Here is a 27,364-nt window from a genome sequence, read left to right as displayed (position 1 = left end):
CCGTACAGCTTAATACAAGCTGGAACAGCGCGTTCAAAATGTTAGAGCGCATACTGTTGACCAAGGAGTATATTTCTCCTGTTCTTCTAAGCTTGTCCAAGGCGCCGGAGCCCCTGGCAGCGGACGATGTTGCGGTCTTGGAGGATTGAAAAGACGTACTGGCTCCTTTCGATGAAGTTACAACTTAATTATCTTCGAGTACAAATGTAACTGTATCATGCGTAATACCCATATCGAATGGACTTTTGCTGAGTTTGTACGAAAAAAGAAAGCAGTTAAGAATCAAAGAAGGCGAAGAACTGTGCACACTTTTAATTGAGAAGTGTAAAAAACGACTGTTTCCCTTTGAAGAAAGGTCCTCCACTCGTTTGGCCACAAATTTAGACCCTCGGTTTAAAAAAGAGGGTTTCAGGTCCCACTTTAATGCGGAGCAAGCCGTATCTTTACTTGAAAAAAACATTTCTTCTCTCCCCCATACCAACAAGGAACCCATTTTACCCCTAATGTTTATATATGAGCGATACAATCGTGATAGTATCGAGGTTTAGTCCGCAAACTATCAAAACTATCGATGGAGCTACCATCGATGTTTTTGCAGCTCTAGTGTGAGTTGGCCACAAGCCAAGGTTACAACGAAAAAAATACTTATGTAGGTTTCAAATAGTGCGCTTGGAACCCCGGAATCGGTATAACTGTGGTGTTCACACACGTAAACATATACCATCACCATCTGGGTATTTCACAATTTTTTAATCGATCGCGTGTGAGAGTTAAAATGCCCAAGACTTATAAGCAAAAACCGCGTCATGCCTGGATACAAGACCCGCTTTAGAAGCAGCCGATGATCAAAAATGCTTTTGCAAATAGAGCTGTAAAAGTATGGATGTTTTAATGTATCGATAATTTTACAGCTCTATTTTGCACGCACATGCCAAGACAACCAAACATAAGTCTTCGTCATTTGCTTTTCCGCAGACCAACAAAATAACGTTTGTTATATCTGTCTCTGCAAAAACCTGGCAGCAAGCGGCGGCATTGTGTTTATATATTGCCACGCTTTCATCCGTCAGCCTCATTGACCATTTGGTATTGTTGCGTGGATACAGTTTTCGGGATGGCGGTGCTATAAAGCTTAATAGATCAAAAAGCACGAGTTTTAACAAATATTTTGGCTCCAAGCTTTATATATGATATACTTACTGTGTTTATGCGATGCCGAATTCACGCTTTCTTTTCGCGATTTCAGCCGATTCGTGTGTGCATAAACGCCATTTCGTGAATTCGGCAACACACGAAAGTTGACTATTACTATGTTTATGCTAAGGGTTTCATGATTTCTTGAAAGCGTGAAATAAAATTTGCTCCTGTTCATGCGACGCGGCCGAATTCATGCATTTTATCAATCTCAGCCGGCAGAGATGCCGGACCGGTGGAAAAAGGTGTGAACGATAATAAAACCGAAAATTTTTTTAGATTCGAATGAAATAATCTTGCTAAAATTAAAGATAAAGTGTGTGCAAGTATAACATTTTTTCTACCATCAAAATAAAAGATAAAAACTAGTTTCCATTTTATTTATGTATTTATATCGATCTGGCAACTTCGATAGTTATATAGAGTTACCGGAGTTTAATTGTGACCATTTCACGCTTTCAGGTTGAATTCATATACTGTGTTTACGCGATGCCGAATTCACGCTTTCTTTTCGCGATTTCAGCCGATTCGTGTGTGCATAAACGCCATTTCGTGAATTCGGCAACACACGAAAGTTGACTATTACTATGTTTATGCTAAGGGTTTCATGATTTCTTGAAAGCGTGAAATAAAATTTGCTCCTGTTCATGCGACGCGGCCGAATTCATGCATTTTATCAATCTCAGCCGGCAGAGATGCCGGACCGGTGGAAAAAGGTGTGAACGATAATAAAACCGAAAATTTTTTTAGATTCGAATGAAATAATCTTGCTAAAATTAAAGATAAAGTGTGTGCAAGTATAACATTTTTTCTACCATCAAAATAAAAGATAAAAACTAGTTTCCATTTTATTTATGTATTTATATCGATCTGGCAACTTCGATAGTTATATAGAGTTACCGGAGTTTAATTGTGACCATTTCACGCTTTCAGGTTGAATTCATATACTGTGTTTACGCGATGCCGAATTCACGCTTTCTTTTCGCGATTTCAGCCGATTCGTGTGTGCATAAACGCCATTTCGTGAATTCGGCAACACACGAAAGTTGACTATTACTATGTTTATGCTAAGGGTTTCATGATTTCTTGAAAGCGTGAAATAAAATTTGCTCCTGTTCATGCGACGCGGCCGAATTCATGCATTTTATCAATCTCAGCCGGCAGAGATGCCGGACCGGTGGAAAAAGGTGTGAACGATAATAAAACCGAAAATTTTTTTAGATTCGAATGAAATAATCTTGCTAAAATTAAAGATAAAGTGTGTGCAAGTATAACATTTTTTCTACCATCAAAATAAAAGATAAAAACTAGTTTCCATTTTATTTATGTATTTATATCGATCTGGCAACTTCGATAGTTATATAGAGTTACCGGAGTTTAATTGTGACCATTTCACGCTTTCAGGTTGAATTCATATACTGTGTTTATGCGATGCCGAATTCACGCTTTCATTTCGCGATTTCAGCCGATTCGTACTAGAATACTAGAAATCCATCTAGTTTTTCCATTACTTTTCTTAACTTAATTTGATTTTTGAAAAAAAAAATATTAAAATCAGTAGTTTTTTTCTTATAGCTGCCATATTTCCTTCTGCCTTATTTCGAAGGTGAATATCTCAAATCTTTTTAAATGTTTCAATAAATCTGAAAAATGTTGGTGTTGCGAGGCTAATAAGAAGGTTTAGCCGCGCGCTAACTGTCCAATTTCAAAAGTCGATTTATTTGAATTTAAAGTCTGTTAAGCCTAGTACTCAGACCGACGAAATCCGCGAGCTAAGTATAGGAGTGAGCGAGAGGCAAATACGCGGCTAACGCTTTTCGTCGGGTCTATTTCTCAGATGAGGTAAGGACATACCAGAAAAAATACCAGATTTCGCGAGTGAATTTTCGATGAACGCCGTTAGCCGCGGCCCAAAGAATAAGAAATTTACTCTTTGGCGGTGTTCGTGCAAAGGCGATGTGGAAACTAAAAATTAAAATTAGAAGGAAAACCCCAAAACCGGTCGCAGTAGGTCAGTGCAGATGAAATAGGACGCCAAATCCAAGCTTATGCCCTTTATTGTGGGATTCACTGACAAGAAGCAATTCCACAAAAGGGGCAAATTCTCAGAACAGTCGAAGTGCTGGAGGAGATCCACTAGAGAATCCCAGTGGGAACGAACATGCCGAGTGGGACTTCGACCTCTACATGGACATCCTGCCGGGCGCGTCCTCGCAAAGAAAGTAAGATCTGGGCAAAATAATTTGGTTGCGTTGTACTAATAGAAGTATCTTTTTAGCAGAATCACCAGTAAGACGATCTCATCATTAGGACTCCGAACACCACCACCACCAGCGACTTGGCAACTTAAGCGGAGCTGGAGGACCCGCTGGCTTCTATAGGGAGGAGGAAAATAGGGCGCCCGCTAAGGAACAGTTGGAGAAGCCATAGCCACTGCCAGGATGTTGAGCGACTTCCTGCAGCATCAGCGGATCAACCCCGTTCTCCCACTTCCTCAAGGTCCAATATGCCTAATGGGACTCGGACCTGTACTGCGGTGGAGCGGGAAAGATGGCGAAGCATCCGTGGGACGAGAAGGAAGCTTTAAACTACTTATTTACATAAATGAAAACATTCGTTGAACATTCCATTTATTTTTATTTAAATTTCTTTGTGTACCAGCAGACTTTTCCTTTTTAAATTTCTCCAATTGATTTGTTTTCCGTTTGGCAACAAACCCAGCTGCTTAACAGTAAGACCATGCTACATGGGTTGCGGGTGAACTTTGAAAACTTTGGTCACACTACAAAGAATAAGATTTTTCGACTAGTGAAACTCTTAGCCGATCTGAGTACTAGGTTTTAGTTTAAAAATACTTTTAAGTTGTTCAACAATGCTAGCCAGGGACATCTCTATATTGTTACTATTGGAAAACTTAGGAATGTAAGAAGAAGAAAATGATGCTATGAGAAGTTGAAGAGCGGCAAACCAAAGTGTAAGAAAAAATGTTAATAACTTGATTAATTGTGAACTCATTTGAATTTAAATAAAGATATCAGCTATCTGTTTTCTGTGAACCAGAGCTTCAAATAAGTGGAAACCCTGTGGGACCGTGGGTGTCCCAACAGTTGGTACGAGTATTTAACAGTTTATCTTTAAGTTTAGCGTAATTTTTTAACATTAATTTATTAATTATTTTATGTACCTGACCTAGTAACAAACATCGAAATATTGCAATTTTCAACAAAAAATCGAGATTTAGTACATAACTTTCAGGTTTTACCTATATACCATTAGTTCTAAGTTTAGATTAAGTAAAATAAGTTAGCACAGTCGAAGAATGTTGTTCTCTTAAGTTCTGAATTTTTCGATGCTTGGTTTGGTTGTCAAGTTTAAAGATTTCTCGTAGCGGCCTTGTCTGACCTCGCAAACAAATGGTATGACTATACATATCTATCTTTGCTTTGAGAAATCGGTCTTCCACTCTATGTGCCGGTCCACGAAGTTTTTAATTTTAAAATAAACCTTCTAATCTTTCCTCAAACAATTCATACTCATTCCTCTGCATTATGCTTAAAAGTTCTCAGCGAGTGAGAGAAAACGTCAAAAGTTCTGTTTTAATAATATCTTTTCATTTAGTTTTTGTTGTACTTAAGCTACACACATAAACCCTTAGACCCTTGGTAATATCACTATTTTTTCACATTTCTAAGACATTACAATAGCTCTTCAACTTGAACACAGAATAGATTTGCCGCGAGAAAGAGAATATAAATTCGTCCAGTTTCTCTTCCCATTATAGCTGAATTATAAAAATTAAATAAAACGCTTGCAGCGAGGAAAAAACTAAAATTTATTTGTTACATCCGATACAACTAGAAATATTATTATTTTATTCTTTGATAAAAGATGATTTTCTAAAAAGAAGCACAAAAAGGCAATCAAATTTTTTTTAGAAACTTAAATTTAAATAAATACTTTTATATCAAAACCTAAAAAAAAAAAAGGAAGCTAGCTTTGGAAACCGAAGTTTCTATACTCTTGCAAGCCTTTCTATTATTTGCACATTAAATATCGCAACCTTCCAAAGCACACTGGGCCAGAAAGTTAATTTTTTGACCAAAAATCTGTAATTTCTTCCTTGAAAAAGTTAGAAGGATGCAGTTTCTTACGTTTTTCTCTTAAAAGATTGAACTTATCAACGAACTAAAAGTAAAATTTTTTGGAATGTTATATGGTATAGATAATCCAAGCCAAAATCGGAACATTTTATATACTTTTCGATTTTTTATTTTTATAAAAATAACTAGAAGACGCACTCAATCCATTTTCATACACGATTAAGTTGAGAGAAAACAAATTTAAAAAAAAGAACATCAGTAAAAAATATTATGTCATTAATGATTTATGAACCGTTAAAAATTGCTACTTTCGGAGGCTCTCACCTCAACGTTTATTTAAAAATCGACCTAAAAAAATTTTCTATTTTTTTCTTCTTGTTATCTTTTTAGATTCTTATAAGATTATATATAATCAAATTATTAGAAAAATATTGTTTGTAAAATATTGTTTTTTAATTTGTTTAATGTTTATTTGACATATTCAGAAGTCATCACAAAAGTATGCTTCATTTATTTATTTATTTTAAATCATAGTAAAGTTTACAAAACTAATACTAACATAGGGGGTGTAGTGCTACCCTTCAGTTCTGCAGTAGGGACGCGGTGACATGGCTCAAGGCAAAAATCTTTTTTTTTTGTGCCTTAAACGCTGTGCCGCTGTTGACGTCAGCAGAGAAGTCGACGCAGAGTAGAAGACTCCCGACGAAAACGGTCGTGCAACAAAGAGAGGCAGATAATCGGAGGATCCCTCTCTTTCTTTGTCTTATAATTTGTTTGTACTCGGCGCTCTCAGAGACAAATTTCGGCCGGTCCGTTATTTTTTTTTCGTCTCTCCGTTATGTTCGGCTTGCGACTAAGATTTCGGCGGAAAAATTTTTGTGGCGCAGCGACATGTGAACGCCCTAATATATTAGGAGCATTATTGTATATCGAAAAAAAATCTATTATTGTTTTATAAAAATAAATTATTTGATTATATTAATATTAATCAAATTTAATTTACTTATAGTGTTATACCTACGTATTATACATTAATATTACAATATAATTTTTTTGTTAAGTTACAGAAATGTAGTCCTTTAAAATTGATTTAAATATTTAAAACATTTTTATATTACCGTTTTAAAAAAAAATCATATTGTATTTATTACTCAAGAAGTAAAAATTATACAGTCGGATATTTTTTGCTTTAGAAAGGGTATAGGTGCAGTGGCACGCGCCAACAGCGAAGCAGCAGATTTACTTTTTTCGTTTTTTAAAGTGAAAATAATAAAGTCAGGTAAGTGTTATATTAAGATTAATATGTTGTGCATTGATCTTAGTTTAAAGTATTAAAGTATTCAGTGGGTTCCGTTAGCCGAAAGTGGACAATGAAATGTTTTGAAATTAAATCCCGCAAAGGTTGAAACACAGCTCTAAAGGTAAATATGCAAATAAACGCATTTTTTAAACATATGCCCATAAATTTTTTCAGAAGCGTTGGCCAAGTATTCGGAGGACCCGGACAAAGTTTTAAGGAAGGCGAAGACCAATGTACTAACAGTAATTGTCCTTTAACAGAAAACCTAAATAACACTATTTAAGGAATGTGCCGAAAAGAACCTGCACACTTTCTTTCTACTATAACTTTCATGTTTTTTATTCGATTTCAATTTTTCTTTGGTTTTTTTTTAAAGCAAAACTTAAACGTTCAATTTTTATAAACAGAATTAAAAAAAAATTAACATCCTATTTTTGAGCGAATTTTTTGTTTAACTCCTCTCATCAGGTTCTGCACACCCTCCTTGGTGGCCTTGCCGGCTGCACGCATCCAGTTTTTTTTCATGTCTATGTTGTTTTGGGAGAGACTACCATTTTTTAATAAATTTCGCTTAACGATGGCCCAATATCTCTCAATGGGACGCAGCTCTGGGCAATTTGGTGGGTTCTCCTCTTTTGAAACAAACTTGATGTTTTCCGCCTCAAGGAGCGCCAATGTTGACCGGGCATAGTGCGCTGACGCTAAGTCTGGCCAAAATATTGTCGACACGTTGTGCTTTCGATAGAATGGTATTAAACGTTTTTTAATGCACTCTCTTTGATAGACGTCAGCGTTAATTGTGCCTTTTGTAAAAAATGGGCTGGTTTTTAAGCCACAGGTGCAAATTGCCTGCCATATCAGGACTTTCTCCCCAAATTTGTCCACTTCAATTTTGGTGACCGAGTCGTCAACTGTTTCACCTTTGGCTTTTGTGTAAAATTGGGGGCCTGGTAAAGTTTTGGAGTCCAATTTTACATATGTTTCATCGTCCATTACAACGCATTCCACTGCATCAGTGAGCAAGCGATCATAAAGTCTGCGCACTCTCGTTTTGCCGACGTTTTGTTGACGCAGACTTCTTTTTTGGAACTTTTTGTTTTTTATACGTCTTTAGTCCATGCCGTTGTTTTATGCGTTGAACCATACTTGTACTCGTACGCGTTTTTTTGGACAAATCTCGAACTGAGATCGTGGGATTTTTGTGAATTAAGGCCAGCACCTTCTTATCGACGCTGGCATCCCTTGGACCTTTTTTCCTACCAGTCTTTGGCAAATCTTTTAGAGAGCATGTCTCCCCAAACTTGATTATAATATTTTTAACACTATTAACACTAACTTTGTAGCGTTTTGCCAAATTTCGGTACGAAACACCGTTTTCTGTATAGTAATTGTGCACAATTTTTTGGCGAACATGCTCTTCAATTCGAGGCATTGCGAAATGTGCAAAACGAATATTGAAAAGAGAACATGCAAACAACGCAGAATTAATAGAGCTTTCTAACGGTGCATCGCATGGCACGATCGAAAGCTCCCACTGAGAGCTTTTGACAATTGAAAGTGTGCAGTTTCTTTTCGGCACATTCCTTAATTAAAATGAATTTAAAAGTAAATAAATATGTATGTATTTTAAATTCTATATTTTCATAAGTGAAAACTCACTAGAAATATTGTTATTTTCACAAGTGATTTCACGTGGGACATGACACCGGCACGTGATAGGCCATACGAAAAATGAGTAAGGAACAAGTGAAATTCCGTGGGACTTCGAAAAATTTTCGTTTGAATTTTCACTTGTGAAAATGCAGATATCCCGTACAATTGCCTATATGGAGTGTTACTTGTCTTCACTTGTGCAAGAGGACATGTCCCACGGGTCTCACAAGGTGATTCACAAGTGAACATTTGTTTTGGAACTGAAGGGCTAGTACTTAGATCGGCTTATTCTTTGTATTATTTGTAGTGTGACCGAAAGTTCAAAGTTCACCCGCAATGGCTCTTTGAGCTGTCCCTTAACGGGGGACCTTATTTTCTCCTCCCTATAGAAGCCCGCTCGTCCTCCATCTTCGCTTTAGCTGTCAAGTAGCTGGTGGAGGTGGAGACCTCATTGGAGAGCTCGTCGAAGATCGAGCGATGTCCCATGTTCCTTCCCACTGGGACTCTCTAGTGGATCTCCTCCAACACTTCATCTTGCTTGCTTCCTGTTAGTGAAGTGCCAGAATAATAAACAGCTTGGATTAGGCGTCCATTTTCATCTGCACTGACCTCCTGTTGGCGGTTTTGGGTTTTTTCTTCCATTTTTAAATTTTAGTTTCCACACCGCTTTGCACGAACACCGCCAAAAATTAAATTTCTTGTTCCTTGGGCCGCGGCTAACGGCGTTCCTCGAAAAATTCACTCGCAAGCTCGGTATTTTTTCTGGTATTTTCTTAGCTCATCTGAGTACCGCGCTGAGAAACAGACACGACGAAAAGCTTTAGCCGCCTGTTTGCCTCTCGCTCACTCCTATGGTTAGCTCGCGGTTTTCGTCGATGTGAGTACTAGGCTATAGTAACGAAACATTCATTTTTTTAAATGTCAATTCTCCAAAAATAAATATTTTTCAAAGGCTTAAAAGCAGAAAGTTGCTGACATCTATTGAGCATGTTCCTATAAGAGTTTGATGGCGAAATTACAGCTCTAAACGTAAACCAATATTTTCTTACTTTTGAAAGTAGTAGGGTAAGGTGACGAACTGATGTATACACACAAAAAACGGACACAGACGGACATGGCTAGATTAACTCGACTAGTGATCCTGATTAAGAATATATCTACGTTATGGGGTCGGATACGCTTCCTTCTGCCTGTTACATACTTTCCGACGAATCTAGTATATCCTTTTACTCTACGAGTAACGGGTATAATTACCTCACGAACAAATTACGCGAATTCTTAATAATATTATTGTAAATGTATTGTCGGCACGATAAGATAAATCGACTATAATTATATGGAATTTTTTACGGAACGTCTTATGTGTGATTTGACAAGTTCGTTACCTTTTCCTACTTGGCACCTTACCCTACACTCCTCTAACATAAACATTTTTCTGGGCGTAATTGCATTTTAATTATAAGGATCAATGTAATGTATACAAAAATGTCTAAAAATCGTTATAACAATTTTATTCGAACATTTTACTTGATAAATTTTTTATATTTACACTTAAGTGCAAAGATAATTACATACTATTATTTAATCGTAAATTATATTTGTCAGACAAAAGTATGCGAGTATTACTGTGTTACTTTATTCACACACAATGGGTTTCCGCTTCAACTACCAAATTTCGCTTTAGACACTTTTTCTTCCATAAGAAATACACGGCTAGAAAGAGATGGGATTTTTAAGTGCGTCGCAATTTTGCGTTTACTGATGCGCTATTAAGATTAAGTCTATAATTTAAGTTGATACCATAATTAATTAACTACAAGCAATTAAATTATGTAAATGGTTTATTTACAGTTTTTTATGTGTATCCCGAAATCTAGTATTTTTCCGGTATTTCCTTAGCTCATCTGTGTACCTCGCTGAAAAACATACCCGACGAAGGGCGTTAGCCTCCTATTTGCCGTCCCACGGATGCTTCGCCATCGTCCTGGGAACGGGATTGTTCCGCTGATGCTGCAGGAAGTCGCCCACGAAAGTGACAATGGCTGGCAATGGCTCCTCCAGCTGTCCCTTAGCGAGCGCACTTTTTTCCTCGTCTCTATAGAAGCCATCGCGTACTCCATCTCCGCTTTACCTTTCAAGTAGCTGGTGGAGGTGGAGTTCTGTGGTTCCCCAATGGAGAGATCGTCGGAGATCATTCTGGTGGTTCTGCTAAGAAGATACTTCTATTAGTACTATTGGGCCAGAACTTAATTTCTTTGCGAGAACACGCCCGGCAGGATGTCCATATAGGGAGCGAAGTCCCACTCGGCATGTTCCGTTGCACTGGAGTTCTGTAGTGGATATCCTCCAGCTCTTCAACTGTTCTGCGGATTTGCCCTGTTGTGGTATTGCTTCCTGTCGGGGAGTCCCACAATATTGGGCAACAGCCCTGACCTACTGCAGGCGCGTTGGGGGCTTTCCTTCCATTTTTCATTTTGAGTTTCCACACCCCTTTTGCATGAACAACGCCAAAGATTACATTTTTTATTCTTTGGGCCGCGGCTTACGGCGTTCTTCGAAATTCACGCGCTGAATCTGGTATTTTTTCTGGTATTTCCATAGCTCATATCAGTACCGCGCTGAAAAACAGACCAGTAGAAAAGCGCTAGCCGCGTATTTGCCTCTCGCTCACTCCTATGGCTATTTCGCGGTTTTCATCGATGTGAGTACTAGGCTGAACGACGATTTAAATAGTCTTCTTCATGTATGTGCGTATGTGGTTGTGGTTACATTGTATCAGTATGCAATGTGAATTTCGCGATAACTTAATTTTTTGTTATATTCATGTTTTCAAATTCAAGACGTGAAAATCAAATGTCGAAATGTTACTCAACGTACAACTGTGCACCGAAATGAAAACAAATTATTGAAAATACCGTTTTCGTTGACTTTTTTATGCAAGTACAAAAATCACCTAAGCTCGTAAAAAATCTGAATAAAACTGAATCGATTGGCGTGTATGGTATGGCGATTTGTAGCGACTTTTTTCCTCTCTTTCTAGCACGAGTATTTCTTATGGAAGAAAAAGTCGCCTCCTCAGTCTGAATAGGCTATTAAAGACACGGCTGTATGGTATTTTCTTTTGCGAAATATTTTTCTAAACGGTATATTGCGTCACTCAAAAACGGTCTCACTGATTGACAGACGTGGGAAATTTATTTTAGTAAAGATAAAGTTTTTATCTCAGCTACTCGAGGTTGAGAGTAACTTAAAACCAAAAAGAAAGAAAAGTTAAAGGTAATTGCCTGTTGTTCCTAAATTGATAACACTTTTTGCAAATGGTCTATATCCCGAAGCTCACGCACTTCTGTTAAAAGTATAGTAAATTGTGTTTGATTAGCCAGCCACAAAACACGTAAGCAATTGTAAGCAAATTTGCAAGATGGCGGCTTTACAGAAAACAACAATTGCTATTCACCTACATACAAATCTAATCTCCTGCTAGGTTGAATCTTTCAGCCATTCCCTTAAAATAGACCAAATCGAAATGATGCTGGTAGCCTGGGAGTGAGGTTAGGTACGAGGCTTTCACTTACACAGCTCTATCTCATCTTTGCAGACACAATGGCTGATTCGGACGACGAATACGACCGCAAGCGGCGAGACAAGTTCCGCGGGGAACGCAGTGACAGCTACCGAACGGAACGCCGGGACGATCGTCGCCCGGTGGGCGGATCCGCCGGCGCCCGCGACGAGTGGGCAGATCGGTAAGTGGAGGTCACCATTCAACTATTACATGACACCATTGCTGGACGTTTCAGCAATCCCTTCAGGGGCGGAGCTTCGGCCGGAAGCGGTGGGGGAGCCCGCCACAGGCCGGACTACAGCGACTACCGAGGACCTGGGCCCAGGGCCCGCTATGGATCGCCCGGCCGTGATCTACCTCCCGCTAAAAGGATGCGCCCCGATTGGGGCGACGGGGATGTGCGCGCCAATCCTCGGTTCGGGGGTAAGTTCAAGGGGTCTTGGTTTTCAAAAAGGATCTAAAAAGCAAACTCTTCCAATAAAGGCTATGACCCTTATTTGATGCAAGCCTGGAACGACCACTACCAGTCCATGCAGTCAGCCTACTCCCACGCAGGCCATGCCCCACCTCCTCGGGAGTCTGTAAGCGGCGGCGGCGATACTTTGACTCAGCCGGCCATGCTCAACTTGAAACAATTCCTAGACACTCAGGACGAGAACATCTCCGATTCTGAAGTGATGCGCAAGTACACCGAATACAAGACGGACTTTAAGCGCCAGCAGCTTAACGAGTTTTTCGTGGCCCACAAGGACGAGGAATGGTTAGTAGCTGACCAGCGGTGCATCAACTACGGTTTCGTTGATGTCTCTGCCTCTGCAGGCCCCTTGCGTTATTTGTCTTGTTCGACACTCATAACATTTTGTATATTAAGTTTTTCTCTGCAGCTTATTGGGTTTGTGAGACAGAGACTTCTCTGAGGGTTGTGCGCCATCTCGCAGAGCTGCTAACTGATATTTACCAAATTAAAATTTATTAATTACCCGGCGAGCAATGCCGAGGTGTGTTCTTATTTTGAAACCGCGATTTATTTAATTCGATTGTCGAGCAAAAACCCAAATAACTATAAATCAAACCCATAAATAACGAAAGCGCTATGCCTGAAAGGTAAGATTTTGGGTGATAATTCCACAAAAAAAATCGATATAAAAAGTGAAAAATTAACCATCTGACTATCAACAGCCTGGCGAATAAGCGAAAAAGTAGAAATTAAAACCAATTAGGGAAATATTCTATTTTCCACCGTACTAATTTACGTAATACTTTTTTACCTGCAGGTTCAAAAATAAATACCACCCCGAGGACAGTGTAAGGCGCAGCGAGGAGCAGCGAGGCTTTCTTCAGGTACTATTACTTAATCCACTAATCTAAGAAGTCATTCTGAAACTCATTTATTACAGAGGAGAACTGATGTTTTCGTGGAGTTGCTCGAGAACGGAACTATTGGAGGGGTGAAAGTGGATTCCTCGCAAGGTGATGCCCTGATCCGTGTGTTGGACACCTGTGTTATTAAACTGGAAGGCGGCACTGACGAGGATCTCAAAGTGCTAGACGAGAAGCCAAAGGATCCGGTAGTCTATGACCGAAAGGCGGAGGTCATAGGTTCTGCCAGGACGACAGACGAAACAATAAAGAGTCCCAAGGAGGAGAAGGTGAATGAGGAAGGTTCGTTCCCAGTCGTCTCTCCTCAGCGGAAAACTGTAAAGTCTGTCAATTCTGACGAGGAGAACTGGGATGAGGAGGAAGCTGAAAATGTTCTGCCCAAGAAAGAGGTGATGGAGGATTCAAAGGTGATCGATTCCAGCACTGAGGACAAGCAGCCAAATAAAAAAAAGACAAAAAAACGCAAACGGATTAACAGCGATGATGACAGCTCCTCTTCCGACTCGGAATCCAGCTCTAGCTCAGATGATGAGAAGCTTAAGGAGAAATACGACGTGGAAGACGGAATAAGAAGTCAGCAAAAAGCCGATGCGGAAAACGACAGGCAAGAAACGGCAAATGCAAAGGTGGCACAGAAAAGTCAACCAGAAAAGGTACTAGAAAATGCAGTTTCTGAGGTCGAAGCCCCAGTCGCAGAAAGGAATAGAGAGGAGAGTGCCGAGACAGAAAAGTCACCGGAAACAGCATTAAGCGTGGCAAGGGAAAATGGAGACGGGGGCAAAGCAGAAGCGGGAGAAGAAAAGCGCTCTTCTGATAAAAGCAATGCAGTCGAAACCGAAACCATTGACCTAGACAAAGTGAAGGATGGTCAACCAAGAGCCCTGCATCGCACCTCCTCTATCTTTCTGCGCAACCTAGCCCCCTCTATAACAAGAGCCGAGATTGAGGCCGTTTGCAACCGTTTTAACGGATACCTTAGAGTGGCAATTGCAGACCCCTTAGTAGAGCGCCGTTGGTATCGCCGCGGCTGGATAACCTTCATGCGGGACGTCAACATTAAAGAAATTTGCTGGGGTTTGAACAACCAGCGGCTGCGGGACTGCGAAATGGGAGCGATTGTCAATCGAGACTTAAGTCGACGGGTACGCCCAGCCAACGGTATTACCGCCCACAAGCAGGTGGTGCGATCTGACATTAAGCTGTGCGCCAAGATCGCTTTAAATCTGGACGAAAGGTTTAATCTGTGGACAGATACAGCAAACAAAGCAAATGCCAACCGTGTGAGCAAATTCCCAGCGAATGGCAGTTCTTCCACGTATGGCTTCAATTCGAAAAATCCGGTGTTGCAAAACATCACCGATTACCTTATCGAAGAGGCGTCCGCCGAGGAGGAAGAGCTTTTGGGTCTCACCGGCGAGAGCAAGGACAGTGAGGGTGAACCTATTGAGCGTGACGAGCAGTTAATAGCCGTTCTGGACCGCCTAGTACTTTATTTGCGTATTGTGCACTCCGTAGATTATTATAATCACTGCGAATATCCATACGAGGACGAGATGCCCAATCGGTGTGGCATCATCCATGCCCGCGGTCCGGCACCTGCTCGGACGACCAGCAACGACGTGCAAGAGTATATCAAGACCTACGAGAGCAAGCTTCAACAGTTTCTCACCAAGATAGTGTTACTCAGCGACGAAGAGATTAAGGACCTTGGTGCCAAGGACGCCGAGACCGAGGTGGAAAAGTTTGTGCAGGCAAACACTCAAGAGCTGGCCAAGGACAAGTGGTTATGCCCTCTGTCGGGAAAAAAGTTCAAAGGGCCCGAGTTTATTCGCAAGCACATATTCAACAAGCACGAGGAAAAGGTAGACGAGGTGCGTAAGGAAGTGCAGTACTTTAACAACTACCTGCGCGATCCCAAGCGCCCGCAGCTTCCCGAGCACCCAGGCAGCTCTAAGCGCCCGGAATCCGATTCCACACGAGGAGGAGGGTGAGTGAAGCAGCTGCCCCTCTTATACAGGAGAGTAATTAATTTAATTCCTTAACTTTAGCTACCGCCCGCCAATGTACCCACCATTTTCGGCGATGCCCTACGGTTTTGGCCCACCTATGATGGGTGGGGGTCGTGGAGGTCGCAACTTTCCTCCTGTTCGCAGGTTAGTATATCACCAACAGTTAAACTTATATTGTATGAGCTCTATCAACAATAGGATTCACAGTAGTATTTCTTAGAAGCGATAAATGGATCGATCCGATAAAATTGTTTTGCTCAGTTTTTTTTTGCCAAGAATCGTATAGAGAATCCTCACACTTCACATACTTCTTGGTAATCTGAAGAATTTAATTCTCGCAACCCGATAGCATTTAGTCGTTCCTTTATCTTCCTTTTTTTTTTACTTTGTTTTCTCTTGTTGGTCTAAATCAAAATTTGTCACAACTTTTTTGTGTCGCAAATTTTTTGCAGAGAATTGCCTTTGGAACACCAGCGCCGGCTTATCGGTTACCATGATTTGGATGCGCCTGCCAATTCCGATATGTTTGACTAATTGATTAGCACAATACAGACAGGCCATCTCGATGCAGCTTTTATTGGCGAGCTCATGTTTTAAAAGCAGTTCAAGCAATGCTAGGAACGGTATCTACTGCATATAAAGATGGTTTATATACGACTACTGATATCCGTTTTCCTGTACAATATTATGCCAATTGTATCAAGAATCCGACAAACAGCGTTGATAACTTTCATTTCCAAAAATAAATTCGTATCCATAGCCTAAAACAAAAACACTGTAATATTTTGTATTTCTGTCCTGCCACTAGCCTTGCGTAAATAATTTCAATATCTATATTCATTTCCGTTGCTTACAGACCCGGTGGTTTTGATTATCGGCCCAGATCACACTACCGGGACTTGGACGCGCCGCAAGAACCATACTAAAACTATTTGTGCGTAGATCACAAACTAAATTAATCGTATTTATCACATTAATTGCTATACACTCAAACTAAGTTATCTCAATTGACGCCTGTTTTGTATGGTATACTTTTGTATTCCAAGATTGAAAGCAAAATAAAGTGAACATGAAAAGCTAATTTAAGAGGTACCAAGGTCTTTGTGGAGAGGCACACTATTGGTTCTTATTTTCCCCATCGTAGACGGAGAGCAGTGCGAGGACCACCGCGGTTCTATGAGGTATGTATGTACATTAGGGCGGACTTTTTTTGTATGAAATTTTTAAGGTCATTCTCTCACCCCATTAAATATTTCCTTTTGGTAGCCTTAATGCATAGCAGAAAGAAATAGTTGAAAAAAATTAGATACCGTAGACTTGATTTTTAACTTTGACAGCTTGTTTTTAATAACCTTAACCATTATTTAATGGACTAACATTATGCTCGATCTTCACAATTATAAAATACGATTGTTATTTCAATGTAAATACCACTAAAATTAATTTAAGTCTCCTGTACAGTAAAAAAAGCGATTGTTCGGGGACCGAACACGGTCCTCTTTGTTCCAAAAACAGAAGCTTTACGCTCTGAGCTCTAGGCTACTTCGAACTGATTTAACTCATGAAATAATCTACATTTATTTCCTTTATTCGATCAAAACAAAAAAGTTGACAAATTAAGGAAAGGAAGAATCTTTTTTTGTGCTAAAGTACAATTTTTTGTTTTTGCATTAATTTATTATGTACAGAATGACTACCATTTCAGATAGTGAGCTAATATGACCTTAAAAAAGTCCACCCTAATGTACATACATTAATTCTCTTGGCTAGGGCCAAGAGATATGCGTTTGTAAAAGCGTGCTAAAAATAAGCCCGCAGTCGCCGGCGTGCTGAAATCAACCGAGTCAAAAAGAAAATTTGCTTTGCCAACGTAATAATGTAGAGCAGTTTGGTAGTGGAAGAGTACCCATTCAGAAGCAACAATGGAGTTGAGCATTGACTGTCCTGTTTGCCGAGTGGCTGCTTCGCAGGCTTGTACAAGGTGCAAAATAGTGCGTTACTGCGGTCGAGAGCACCAGAAGCAGCACTGGCCGCAGCACAAGCGCAGCTGCAGGCCATTCAGGGAGGAGCAGGATGCTCAACTGGGCAGGTATCTAATGGTTACCCAGGACATCGCAGCCGGTCAGATAATCTTTATCGAGGAGCCGTTGGTGGTGGGCCCGAAGTGGTACCTCTCCGACGCAGAGAAGGAGGCCTCCATCGTTCCGTGCGTGGCCTGTTTTATGCCGAGCCGTCTAGGCAAGCACCAGTGTCGCAGGTGAAACACCCTTTTTCTCTTGGAGAGCATCTTTTCTAACTATTAATTTTTTAGATGCCAATGGCCAGTCTGCAGCGCCGGCTGTCAGCACGAGGACCTGGAGTGCAGTGTGCTTAGCCTGGGTTCGGGGCCACCTCCTCGTTCAAATGTCCGTTCCTTGAACGATTACTTTAGGGGAGATGCACTACTGGTGCTCAAATGTCTGCTTCTGCAGCGACAAAATCCGGCAAAGTGGACTGCCCTGCTAGAGATGCAGTCCCACGAGGAGGAGCGCAGGGGCACCGAGCTCTACGAGGAGGCAGAAAATCGGGTTGTCAGCTACCTGCAGCAGCGGTTTTTACACCGACTAAAGCCGAGCCTTTTGGACGATTACGGACCGGAGCTACTGCATCGACTGTGCGGCATCATCGAAACAAATTTTATGGTCATCGAGCAACCGACTGGTGTGGAACTAAGCGGGCTGTTTCGTCAGGCCTGCATGATGGAGCACGCTTGTCAGCCGAATTGCGACTTTCTGTTCGATCGTATCAACAAGCAGATTGCTGTGCGTGCTGGCTGTGACCTGCGAAAGGGCGAACACCTACGGATCACCTATACTAATATTTTGTGGGGCACACAACTACGCCAGCAGCATCTGCGGCTAACAAAGCATTTTGGCTGCCAGTGCAGTCGCTGTTTGGATCCAACAGAATACGGTACCTATATAAGTGCACTGGCGTGTCTGGGCGATGTAAACCAAACATGCTCTGGCACCCATCTGCCTGTGGATCCGCTGGACGAGAAAACACAGTGGAAGTGCAATTCTTGCCCAATGAAGGTGGACGCCGCCTACGTGACTGAGCTGCAGACCCATATGACCGAGCAGGTAGAGGGCCTTATGAGCGGATGTCCTTCCGCGAGTCAGGTTGAATTGCTTCTGTCCCGCCTGTCTCAAATGTTGCACCCAAACCATTTTCTTACGTTCAACCTTAGACACACATTGATCCAGCTTTATGGCAACGAAGATGGCTTGCAATTGTGTGAGCTTAGCGACGAGCAGCTGGAGCGAAAACTGCGCATCTGCGATGAGTTATACAGCGTTTGCCAACGTCTTGATCCGTACAGTATTAAACTCGCTATCTACGTGACGGTCATTCTGATTGAGATGGCACATACTCTGGAGGAGCAGGCTCGAAGGACATCATCAGAGGGAATTACTCTTCTGCAACTGGCGCAGGCACGTCTCAAGGAAGCGCAGGTGGTCATGAAGAAGGAGAAAGAATCCGTAGCGGGCAAGAAACTAAACGCCAAGCTTCAAAAGGAAATCTCTCACTGTGAAAATCTAATTCTGGCTTATACCTATAACCAAAAACGTGACTTCAGTCGAAAAACCTAAGTTACCACCAAAAAGTCACTTTAAAACACGATTTTTAAACAAGTTATCTGAGCAAATACACTTAATGTTTTTAGTAGGGGGTTACAAGAAAATATCTTCGGTAGGAATTTGTACTCAAGTGCGAAAGAATTCAAAATGTTTAGAAACATGAATTTGAGCCATATTTTCCTTTTTTTTCATACAAATTTATTCCGACATTGTCACCTTTAAAAAAGCATAAAAAATATAAGCAAAATTATTTTTGAAAAATTCTTTTGGCAGTTCCTATTATTTTTGCTTAAAAAAACTGCATCAAAAAAGTTAAGTTTTCAAGTCGAGGAAAAAAGTTTAAAAAGTTGATTTTCACACAAATTCGTCCTTTTCAATAAGTACTGAATGGGTTAAGAAATGTATTGTATCATTCAAACGGCATTTAAATTACCTTTCCATTGATGCTAAAGTTAACAAGAAGTAAGTTCAAATTATGAGTACATTTAACTTTTGTTTTGTGAAAATACTTTTGACCACCCCTGTATACAGTTCCAAAAGGAAAGGAGATTAGTTCTAATTTGGCGCTGAGCCGTATCTAACGGGATTCGTAATTCTCTTTGGGGATTTTCTAGGCATCAACTGTGTGGCGTTCGAAGGCCCCAAAAAAGAGTGGGGGCGAGTCGAACGGGCGCATGTGCAATCCACGCATCGAACATCTTGGCAGCGAGCCAATTTCAACGCAAGCGTTTCGTCGAATTGAAGCATCAATGCACTAAAAAGGCGTAATTATATGCACCATTATTTTTGGTCACATAAGACCTTTTGTTTTCTATAACCTATGCCCCGGCCTAAAAGTATATTCGACTAATCCAGCAAGAAGAATCAGGCGACGACCTTCCATCGAACCATTCATTTGTATCGAAAAGATCCAGGTTCGTTCGAGCAGAATTGTTAGTTTCGCTTTGCTTTGTGAGCCCATATGATGTCGCCCCTCAGTCTGCGTTTTTTTAATTTATGAAGTTTAAAGTTATCTAATCGAGCCGGAAATCCTGGTTGTTCCAGCGAAATCTATATAGAGACCCAATATGCTCTGCAGTTCTCTTTGGAGACTTTGCCAATGATGCCACCCAGCTGAAAAACGATTATTTCCCTAGTTTTTAAAATGTTTGATGTGACTTTGTAATTTGTACCCGCGGTGAGCTTTATGGGAAATTGAACCTCAACACTATTGCTGTTACTTTGCACTTGTTGGATGTGTTGAAATATCGAAGTTAGCTTCAAACTTGACCTTGAATTGGCTCTCAGCAGAGGTTTAAGCAGAGAAAATGGTGTCTTTATATAGATTCTTACTTTATGGCCAAATCCCGATCTGAGATCTGAAAAAAAAATCGGAAAATTTAGTGTTAAGTTCGGTTTAAGATTACATAATAAGTTGTTATATTTCTTTAGCCATCTTCACCGAGGAAAGAGCTTTCATCGGTGGATGGATAAAGGTGTAAGTTTTCAAAAATAAATATAAAGTCCCATAAGGAAAGTCAAATATAAAAAAATGGTTAACCTAAAAGAAAAGAAACGAATGAGAAGGAAAAGAGAAATGAATAAAATTAAATGTAATTTAAATTGAGCTAAAAGCTAATTATGTATTCTATTTAAGTGGTAAAAGGAAGTAAAAATCTATATTAAATTAAAAAAAAAACAAGGAAGAACGCTATAGTCGAGTACCTCGACTATCAGATACCCGTTACTCAGCTAAAGGGACCAAAGGGAAATGGAGATGTGCAAGCAGCAAAGCGAGATTAAAATGCGTCACCTACCGGCGGTAGACTGATTTAAGCGTTATGGGCGTTAGAGTGGGCGTGCCAAATTTTTTTTGGATCGATCTATAGGTATTGACGAGACCAATACATATCAGTTAAAATTTTTTATCTAGCAGGCAAATGTGTGCGTCACAGGTTTGGGCGGTTTGTGGGCGTTAAAATGGGCGTGGCAAACTTTTTATGGGTCAATCCATAGGTATTGATGAGAACTATACATTTCAGTTAAGTTTTTTATTCTAGCATCTGTAGGAGCCACAGCTTTGGGCGGTTTGTGGGCGTTAGAGTGGGGGTGGCACGCTGCTGAAACAAATTTTCGATGCGCAAGAAGCTCAGGAATCTGCACGCCAAATCTCATTAGCCCAGCCCTTATAGTTTCCGAGATCTCAGCGTTCATCCGGACAGACGAACATGGCTAGATCGACTCGGCTAGTGATCCTGATCAAGAATAAATATATACTTTATGGGGTCGAATACATACTGATACATACTTTCCGACGAATCTAGTATACCCTTTTACTCTACGAGTAACTAGTATAAAAAGTAGAAAAAAATGTAATTAAATAATATACGTGTTCGTACCTAACATGACCAGCACCCAACAAATCAAGCAGTAGCCAAGTTGGGAACGGTACCGGGTGCTCAGTAGCACCCCTGGCAGATGAGAATTGCTAATGCTGAAATATAATAGTCTCACTAACACACCGACTCAACGGTAGATTGACCCGCCAATGCAGTTAGCACATTTTGCAGTGTCAGCCGAGCCAACTACCCAACTGCTACCATAATCAAAATTCCCTGTCCTTTTTTGTGGAATAGGGCTCGTAACACACTATCTCAACTATGAGCTAACCACGTTAGCTCAACCTCAGCGCTGCTCAGCATCGCCTGTGGTCCGGCATCGCAGTAACCATCGTTACCATTGTCGTGACTCGATCGTCTTGCGAGTGTCTACTTCGGTTAGGCACAAACATTGGTGACCCCGACGTGATCCTTTACCAACAAAGGATAACACTCTAACCACCCCTTCCAACCAAAAGCTGAACCTCTAACTAGTGAAAAGTACCGTTAAGTTAACACTACATCCACCCGCCCTGGAAACCATAGCTAATCCAGCTTCACAGGATACTCAGCATCAAGCCTCACAGGATACTCAGCTTAATCCAGCTTCACATGACTCATAGCTTCATCCAGCATCACAGGATACTCAGCTTCATCCAGCTTCACAGGATATTCAGCTCCATCCAGCTTCACAGGATGCTCAGCTTCATCCAGCTTCACAGGATACTCAGCTTCATCCAGCTTCACAAGATGCTCAGCTTCATCCAGCTTCACAGGATCGTCAGCTTAATCCACCTTCACAGGATTCACAGCTTCATCCAGCTTCACAGAACACACAACTTTATCCGGCTTCAAAGGATTCTTCGATTCCAAGAAACACATTATGTCTACATCACTCATAGAGGAAACATGTCACACAAGAATCAATTTACACAATCGAATACTAGACAACCAAAATGAGCTACAAGTACAGATCCAAGAGCTCATAAAGAATTATGGCGGGGATTCGGTCGAACGACGCCACCGAGACGGCTATTATTCCAGTAAGCTGAATCAGTTATACGATCTCTAGCAGCAGTTTTGCGACCTATATGAAGAAGTCCAACAAGCGGCATTACCCACTGGAAGTGAATACGCTTCACGACTAGTATCTAAAAATATTTTGGACAACATGCCGACTGGAAGCGGGCTTCCGAAGGCCTCCTGACGAACTTCGGCCAACATAAAAATTACAACAGGAGATCAATCAAGAAAGACTCCGCGATTGACACGGTTATCCGACTGTTGCAGAGAAGATGCAACGAATTGGAATCATCATTAACATTAGCCTCTAATGCTCCAACGGTCACTCTAGCCCTACAAAGGCACCTGGACCTCCATTGGGCGCTACTAAAACAGGCCCACAATGAACTGAACAGCACACCTGGGGCAGTAGCTCTTGCAGAAGCAGAGCTAACCCAATTCCACACACTATACTAGGAATACGAAATGGCCACGGTTCCATGATCTCTTTGTGGAATTTGTACATAATAAACCATATTCGGCCAGTCAAAAACTACTACTACATTCAACAGAGTTCGCTTCGTGGAAAAGCAAGAACCTTTGGACAGACACTTCCTTCTCACAGGGTGATTATGACGACACCTGGTTGCGAATGAACGCCAGGTACCAGAACGGCCATTGCAAAAATGCCAACTAAGTGCCTTACATGACACTATCAAAAACTCAATGAGTACTCTTAAAAATCTCTATGTCAGCACAAAATCCTGGGATCCAATCCTGTGTTTTCTTATCAGAAAAACAGTCTCTAGCTGCACTGAAAAATTCAGCGCATGCACGAACGGAGATTCCAACGTTAAGGGGTGTACTGACGCTTATTGAGCGGCGCGCTTGCATGCTGGAGATGATAAGCGCTCAACCTACTGCAACACTCCGCCATCAGTCAGTTCAGTTCTTAGAGCATGTAGCCGTGTTCAGGAAATGGATCCCAAAACACGGCGCCAAGCCATTATTCAAATAGGTGCACAAATTGTTTGTCTACAGCTCATAAGGTTGAAAACTGTGGATGAACGGCATCATTCCTGTTACACCAAGGACCGACTAGCAATCCAGTGGCCGGCGCAGCAACCATTGCAGGCTACCACAACCCTAGAGGATATCATCTGCTCGCGACCACCAAGGTATTATTACAAGGGCCAACCGGTCAACCACAAACATGTCGCGCTGTAATAGATGCTGGATCACAGGTGAATCTTATCTTAAGGAGGATGGCAGATCTGCTATCTCTTAAAAAAAATGTCGTCACCGATTGAAATATCTGGAATCGGAGGGAAAATAAGAACAGCAATTAGGTCAATATTAAAGCTCTCATCAGATACTTCAGGTTTTGAAACACTAGTAGAGGTATTTATTATTCCCACAGTCATTACAGATCAACCGTCAGTACCGATTGCAACAGATCTTAATATTCCCGAGGGACTGTCGTTAGCAGATCCTGACTTTCGGCAACCTGGACCCATTGACCTAACCTTAGGGGTTGATGTATATCTCGTGTAATAACCGGTGAACTTCTTAGACTAGGACCTAATAATCCTTTGGCACAAGGCACAAGGCTTGGTTATGTAGTCACAGGTTTTCTTAATAAAGAAACCTTATCTGATACGAAAATCAACCCTATTTTGGTAAAAGACGCAGATTATGTTGCAGGACCGAACGCTGCTTATGAAGTAACGAAAGATAAAAATCCGGCTAGTGACAATCAATTTGATAAAGAAGATAGCAAACGGCAGATTGAGATTTCTCTCGATGAAAAAGGGATTCATTTAACGAACTTAGCATTGACGGATCATAAAATAAAAGAGACTGACGATATATGTAGCAAATCAAGAACTAGCGACACTGACTCGACCGATCGAGAATCAACCGCTACATATAATGGTTCATTGCAGCTGATTGAACTTTTTACTGCAAGAGAAAAACCAATAAATACAAAACCGACTTCTCATCATCTTAAAACCTACAAGAAGTCTGACTTTTCTTCAACATTTCTAAATTTAACCAAAAGAACGTGCCAAATGATCAAGTTCTACGAGGGCACAATTTCCGTCCCCTCGGTAATGTCAATTTTATCGCAAAGGGGTGTGTTAAGCAGCATCAAGAAGATATGAAGGATCTTTATCACAAACATGAACCTCCGCAACTGAAGGAAAGATTTGTTAGGTGCTTTCTATACAATTCGTCCAAGGGCTGACCGACATCACGCCTTAATTGAAGGTACCTCCAATGGGGGTAGAATGTTCGTACCCAAGGGTGCTCAACATGACCAGCACCCAACAAATCAAGCAGTAGATAAGTTGGGAACAGTACTATGCGCTCAGTAGCACCCACTGCAGATGAGAGTTGCTGATCAGCATATTATATAGTTATGTGGAAGGCTGAGAGGTTGCCTTCCAAGCCGAGGCTTCTGTGTCCGTTAGATGTAGGTGTTGATCGCTGCTTTTTAGGGTTGAGACTTCTGTGTCCCAAAAAGGTCGATTGATCCATTCAGCCTTCATCGACTTCTTTGTCGAGTAAAAATGGTTTTACGAAAACGATGATTTCGCTTAACAAAGAGGTTTTTTATTGATGCGTGCGTAATGTTCCAAGTTTTCTTCTCTAGACTTGAAAGCTACAACTAAAAGCTTAGCGCCATGTATATACACATTAACGTGATCTTATTCTAATAAGTGAGGCTATGTGTGGGTATACATGACTATATGTCTCACTAACTCACCGACTCAACGGTACACTGACCCGCCAATGCAGTCAGCACATTTTGCATTGTCAGTCGAGCCAACTACGCAACTGCTACCATAATCAAAATTCCCTGACCTACTTTAGAATATAGCTTATTTCACTAATCATTACACTAAGCTTTCGTGTTCCAAGTAGTATATAAGCATGTATCAAAAGAAGAATAAATCAGTTATCAACGCAACTTATAACTCCGCGGTTCTACTTTCCACCTCTAGGAATAGGGCTCGTTATACACCATCTCAACTAGCAGCTAACCACTTTAGCTCAACCACAGCCGATGGTGAGCTGCGCTGAGGTTGAGCTAACGCAGCATCGCTGAGGTTGAGCTAACGCAGCTCACCATCGGCTGTGGTTGATCTAACGTGGTTAGGAATGTTGCTTGGAATGGGAAGAAGTAGGAAACGTCAAGCACTTATTTAATGTGTGTGATTCTCTGTCCCGGTTTTAGTTTGTGATGCACGCGAGTATCTATGTATTATTATGAATAGGCATTCCGAGATATCAGCAAGACCATCACACCCATAGCCGATGAGCCAGAGCTGGATAGTATTTTGCCGCGTGCGCTGGTATCTCGAGGCCTAGAATATATCCATGGGTGTAGCCTTTCATCAAATTTGAATTGCCTAGCGGGCCGCAGACGACAACATCGGAGTAGGAAGCAAACAGACGTGTGTATACTCTACACAGTGCAACCCGCATAGGACTAGCAGGTGCATTTGCTTCCATAAGCGAGGCAGGTGACCACGGATGACATGCACAAACTAGGGGCTCGACCGTTTTCATAGAAAAGAGAGTTGTGAAAGCAGAGAGTGCGGACGCCTTTTAAAATCGCTCCGTTTTTTTTCCTCAAATTTTCAGCATAAAGCCAAAAGTGCAGCCGGCCATCCGGCGTGGAGCATCTGGACACGCACCTGGACATCAGTTGGTGGACAGATGACCGGCCTTGGACGACTCCTAGGAGCAGCCTGGGAATCTACCCCCAACAGGTTTGGCGGCCAGGCAGAGGCCGGTCGTAGGTGACACTCGTTGTTTGTTTAGTTGTTGTCAAATTTTTCACTTGCGCTTTCTATTTTCGCAAACACTAAATCAGTGGTGGAAAGCGCCTGCGCTGTCAGCTGATCGTAGTGTGCGAAATGGGCTGCGGGTGCTATAGCAGCAAGCTTCAGACAGGGTGCAGGCACATAAGTGCGTGCCGTAGCACATGGGGAAATTTTAGGTGGCTCTTTAAAAAATTAGAAAAAAAAAACAAAAGCCTGGCGGCGCAAGCTGTTGCCGACGGCTTCCACACGCCATTGTCCAGTCTACCTGACTGGGCCAACATGGGAGCTGACCCGTTTAAAAAAGGGAATGCAATGGCGAGATCGCCAGGAAAAATGGTGGAGTGCAGAGGCAGGCAGCCTAGCATCCCTCAGCAGGAGAATAAAGCAGCCCAAAAGCTGCTGATGAAGATCAGGGGGTGTGCTGAAACAGCTGACTTGCCTGGGATCGAATGCCAGGGAGCTGAAGAAGCTAATGGACGGAAAGCGTTCCATTACAAACCCCATGAGGGATATAGTCGACGAAATTGACTATCTCCAGAGGGAAGTCCCGTCGGCTGTGCAATGCATAATCGAAGAACAGGAAAAAGCTAAGGAGACAGCTAAAAAAACCTGCGCAGAAGTGCTCGCGAGCGGCAACAGCAAGCGACCCAGGGGCCAAGAAACTGGGAAAACGCTAGCGGTAACAGCAAAAAGGCGATGCATAAGGCACCGGCCAGTGATGCCAGCCAAGTTTGAAATAAGGGGAAACAAGATATCACCAAAAAGGTGTTTTAGGTGAATGGAGTTTAACCAAATAGCAGGGAATTGCAGGGTTCAGGAAGACTGCTTTAAAGGATGCTACAACTGCTGCATGCTATGCAAGTGCAAAAAGGAGAAAGATTGCGACCACCCAACAATGAGTGGGAGATGCCCGTACTTCAGAGAGGGGAATGCAAGGGCTTAGGGGTAAATTAAGTTCCTTCAGATAAACCTAAATCTTTAATAAACCCAATCTTTGCTGGAGCAAAATGTCATCGAGAAAAACGTAGACATGGCACTCATAAGCAAGCAATACAGGAATAACAAGGAAGAACGCTATAGTCGAGTACCTCGACTATCAGATACCCGTTACTTAGCTAAAGGAACCAAAGGATTGAAATACGCCACCTACCGGCGGTAGACAGAATTAAGCGTTATGGGCGTTAGAGTGGGCGTGGCAAATTTTTTTGGATCAACCGATAGATATTGACGAGACCAATACATTTCAGTTAAAATTTTTAATGTAGCATAAAAATTGTGGGCGCCACAGGTTTGGGCGGTTTGTGGGCGTTAGAGTGGGCGTGGCATATTCGCGTAACAAACTTGCGCTGCG

The 27,364-nt window shown here is 41.5% G+C and overlaps 2 protein-coding genes and 2 long non-coding RNA genes across 12 annotated transcripts; 3 read left to right on the top strand and 1 right to left on the bottom strand.

Moving 5' to 3' along the window:
• Positions 1-659: 659 nt before the first annotated feature.
• On the top strand, positions 660-4,742 carry LOC136116650 (uncharacterized). 2 transcript variants are annotated; one of them, XR_010653673.2, is made up of 3 exons: positions 660-734; positions 3,032-3,416; positions 3,473-4,742. It is a non-coding gene; the product is annotated as an uncharacterized lncRNA (long non-coding RNA). The 2 variants fall into 2 exon arrangements; XR_010653672.2 differs by having other exon boundaries at positions 667-1,086.
• A 41-nt stretch (positions 4,743-4,783) lies between these two features.
• On the bottom strand, positions 4,784-11,328 carry LOC136116651 (uncharacterized). 3 transcript variants are annotated; one of them, XR_010653676.2, is made up of 3 exons: positions 8,857-11,328; positions 8,254-8,792; positions 4,784-6,196 (listed from the first exon to the last, which is right to left on the bottom strand). It is a non-coding gene; the product is annotated as an uncharacterized lncRNA (long non-coding RNA). The 3 variants fall into 3 exon arrangements; XR_011603739.1 differs by having other exon boundaries at positions 5,738-6,196; positions 8,254-9,960; positions 10,177-11,328; XR_010653675.2 differs by having other exon boundaries at positions 8,254-11,328.
• Positions 11,329-11,384: 56 nt separating this feature from the next.
• Positions 11,385-16,282, top strand: Ars2 (arsenic resistance protein 2). Of its 6 annotated transcripts, none has more exons than XM_065863778.2 (8): positions 11,391-11,523; positions 11,846-11,993; positions 12,060-12,235; positions 12,296-12,572; positions 13,087-13,153; positions 13,210-15,179; positions 15,241-15,345; positions 16,058-16,282. In XM_065863778.2, exons 2-8 carry the CDS (start codon positions 11,851-11,853, stop codon positions 16,125-16,127), a joined length of 2,808 nt encoding a protein of 935 aa, XP_065719850.1. In that variant the 5' UTR covers positions 11,391-11,523; positions 11,846-11,850; the 3' UTR covers positions 16,128-16,282. The 6 variants fall into 6 exon arrangements, with proteins under 6 accessions (XP_065719852.1, XP_065719850.1, XP_065719849.1 ...); XM_065863777.2 differs by having other exon boundaries at positions 15,654-16,282; XM_017075985.4 differs by having other exon boundaries at positions 12,048-12,235.
• Positions 16,283-17,123: 841 nt separating this feature from the next.
• SmydA-5 (SET and MYND domain containing, arthropod-specific, member 5) lies at positions 17,124-18,893 on the top strand. Its single transcript, XM_017075990.4, has 2 exons — positions 17,124-17,458; positions 17,513-18,893. Exons 1-2 carry the CDS (start codon positions 17,124-17,126, stop codon positions 18,831-18,833), a joined length of 1,656 nt encoding a protein of 551 aa, XP_016931479.2. The 3' UTR covers positions 18,834-18,893.
• Positions 18,894-27,364: the final 8,471 nt, after the last annotated feature.

This window comes from Drosophila suzukii, chromosome 2R (assembly GCF_043229965.1).
Source record: "Drosophila suzukii chromosome 2R, CBGP_Dsuzu_IsoJpt1.0, whole genome shotgun sequence".
NCBI lineage: Eukaryota > Metazoa > Arthropoda > Insecta > Diptera > Drosophilidae > Drosophila > Drosophila suzukii.
This window is presented reverse-complemented; position numbering and strand designations above follow the sequence as displayed.

Bases quoted from the DNA above. Each gene is read 5' to 3' on its own strand.
- Ars2 (XM_065863776.2), top strand. From the start codon at position 11,851: ATGGCTGATTCGGACGACGAATACGACCGCAAGCGGCGAGACAAGTTC. The intron at 12,573-13,086 runs GTTAGTAGCTGA...TTTTACCTGCAG, and splicing joins GCCCACAAGGACGAGGAATG to GTTCAAAAATAAATACCACC. The intron at 15,180-15,240 runs GTGAGTGAAGCA...CCTTAACTTTAG, and splicing joins GATTCCACACGAGGAGGAGG to CTACCGCCCGCCAATGTACC.
- SmydA-5 (XM_017075990.4), top strand. From the start codon at position 17,124: ATGGAGTTGAGCATTGACTGTCCTGTTTGCCGAGTGGCTGCTTCGCAG. The intron at 17,459-17,512 runs GTGAAACACCCT...TTAATTTTTTAG, and splicing joins GGCAAGCACCAGTGTCGCAG to ATGCCAATGGCCAGTCTGCA.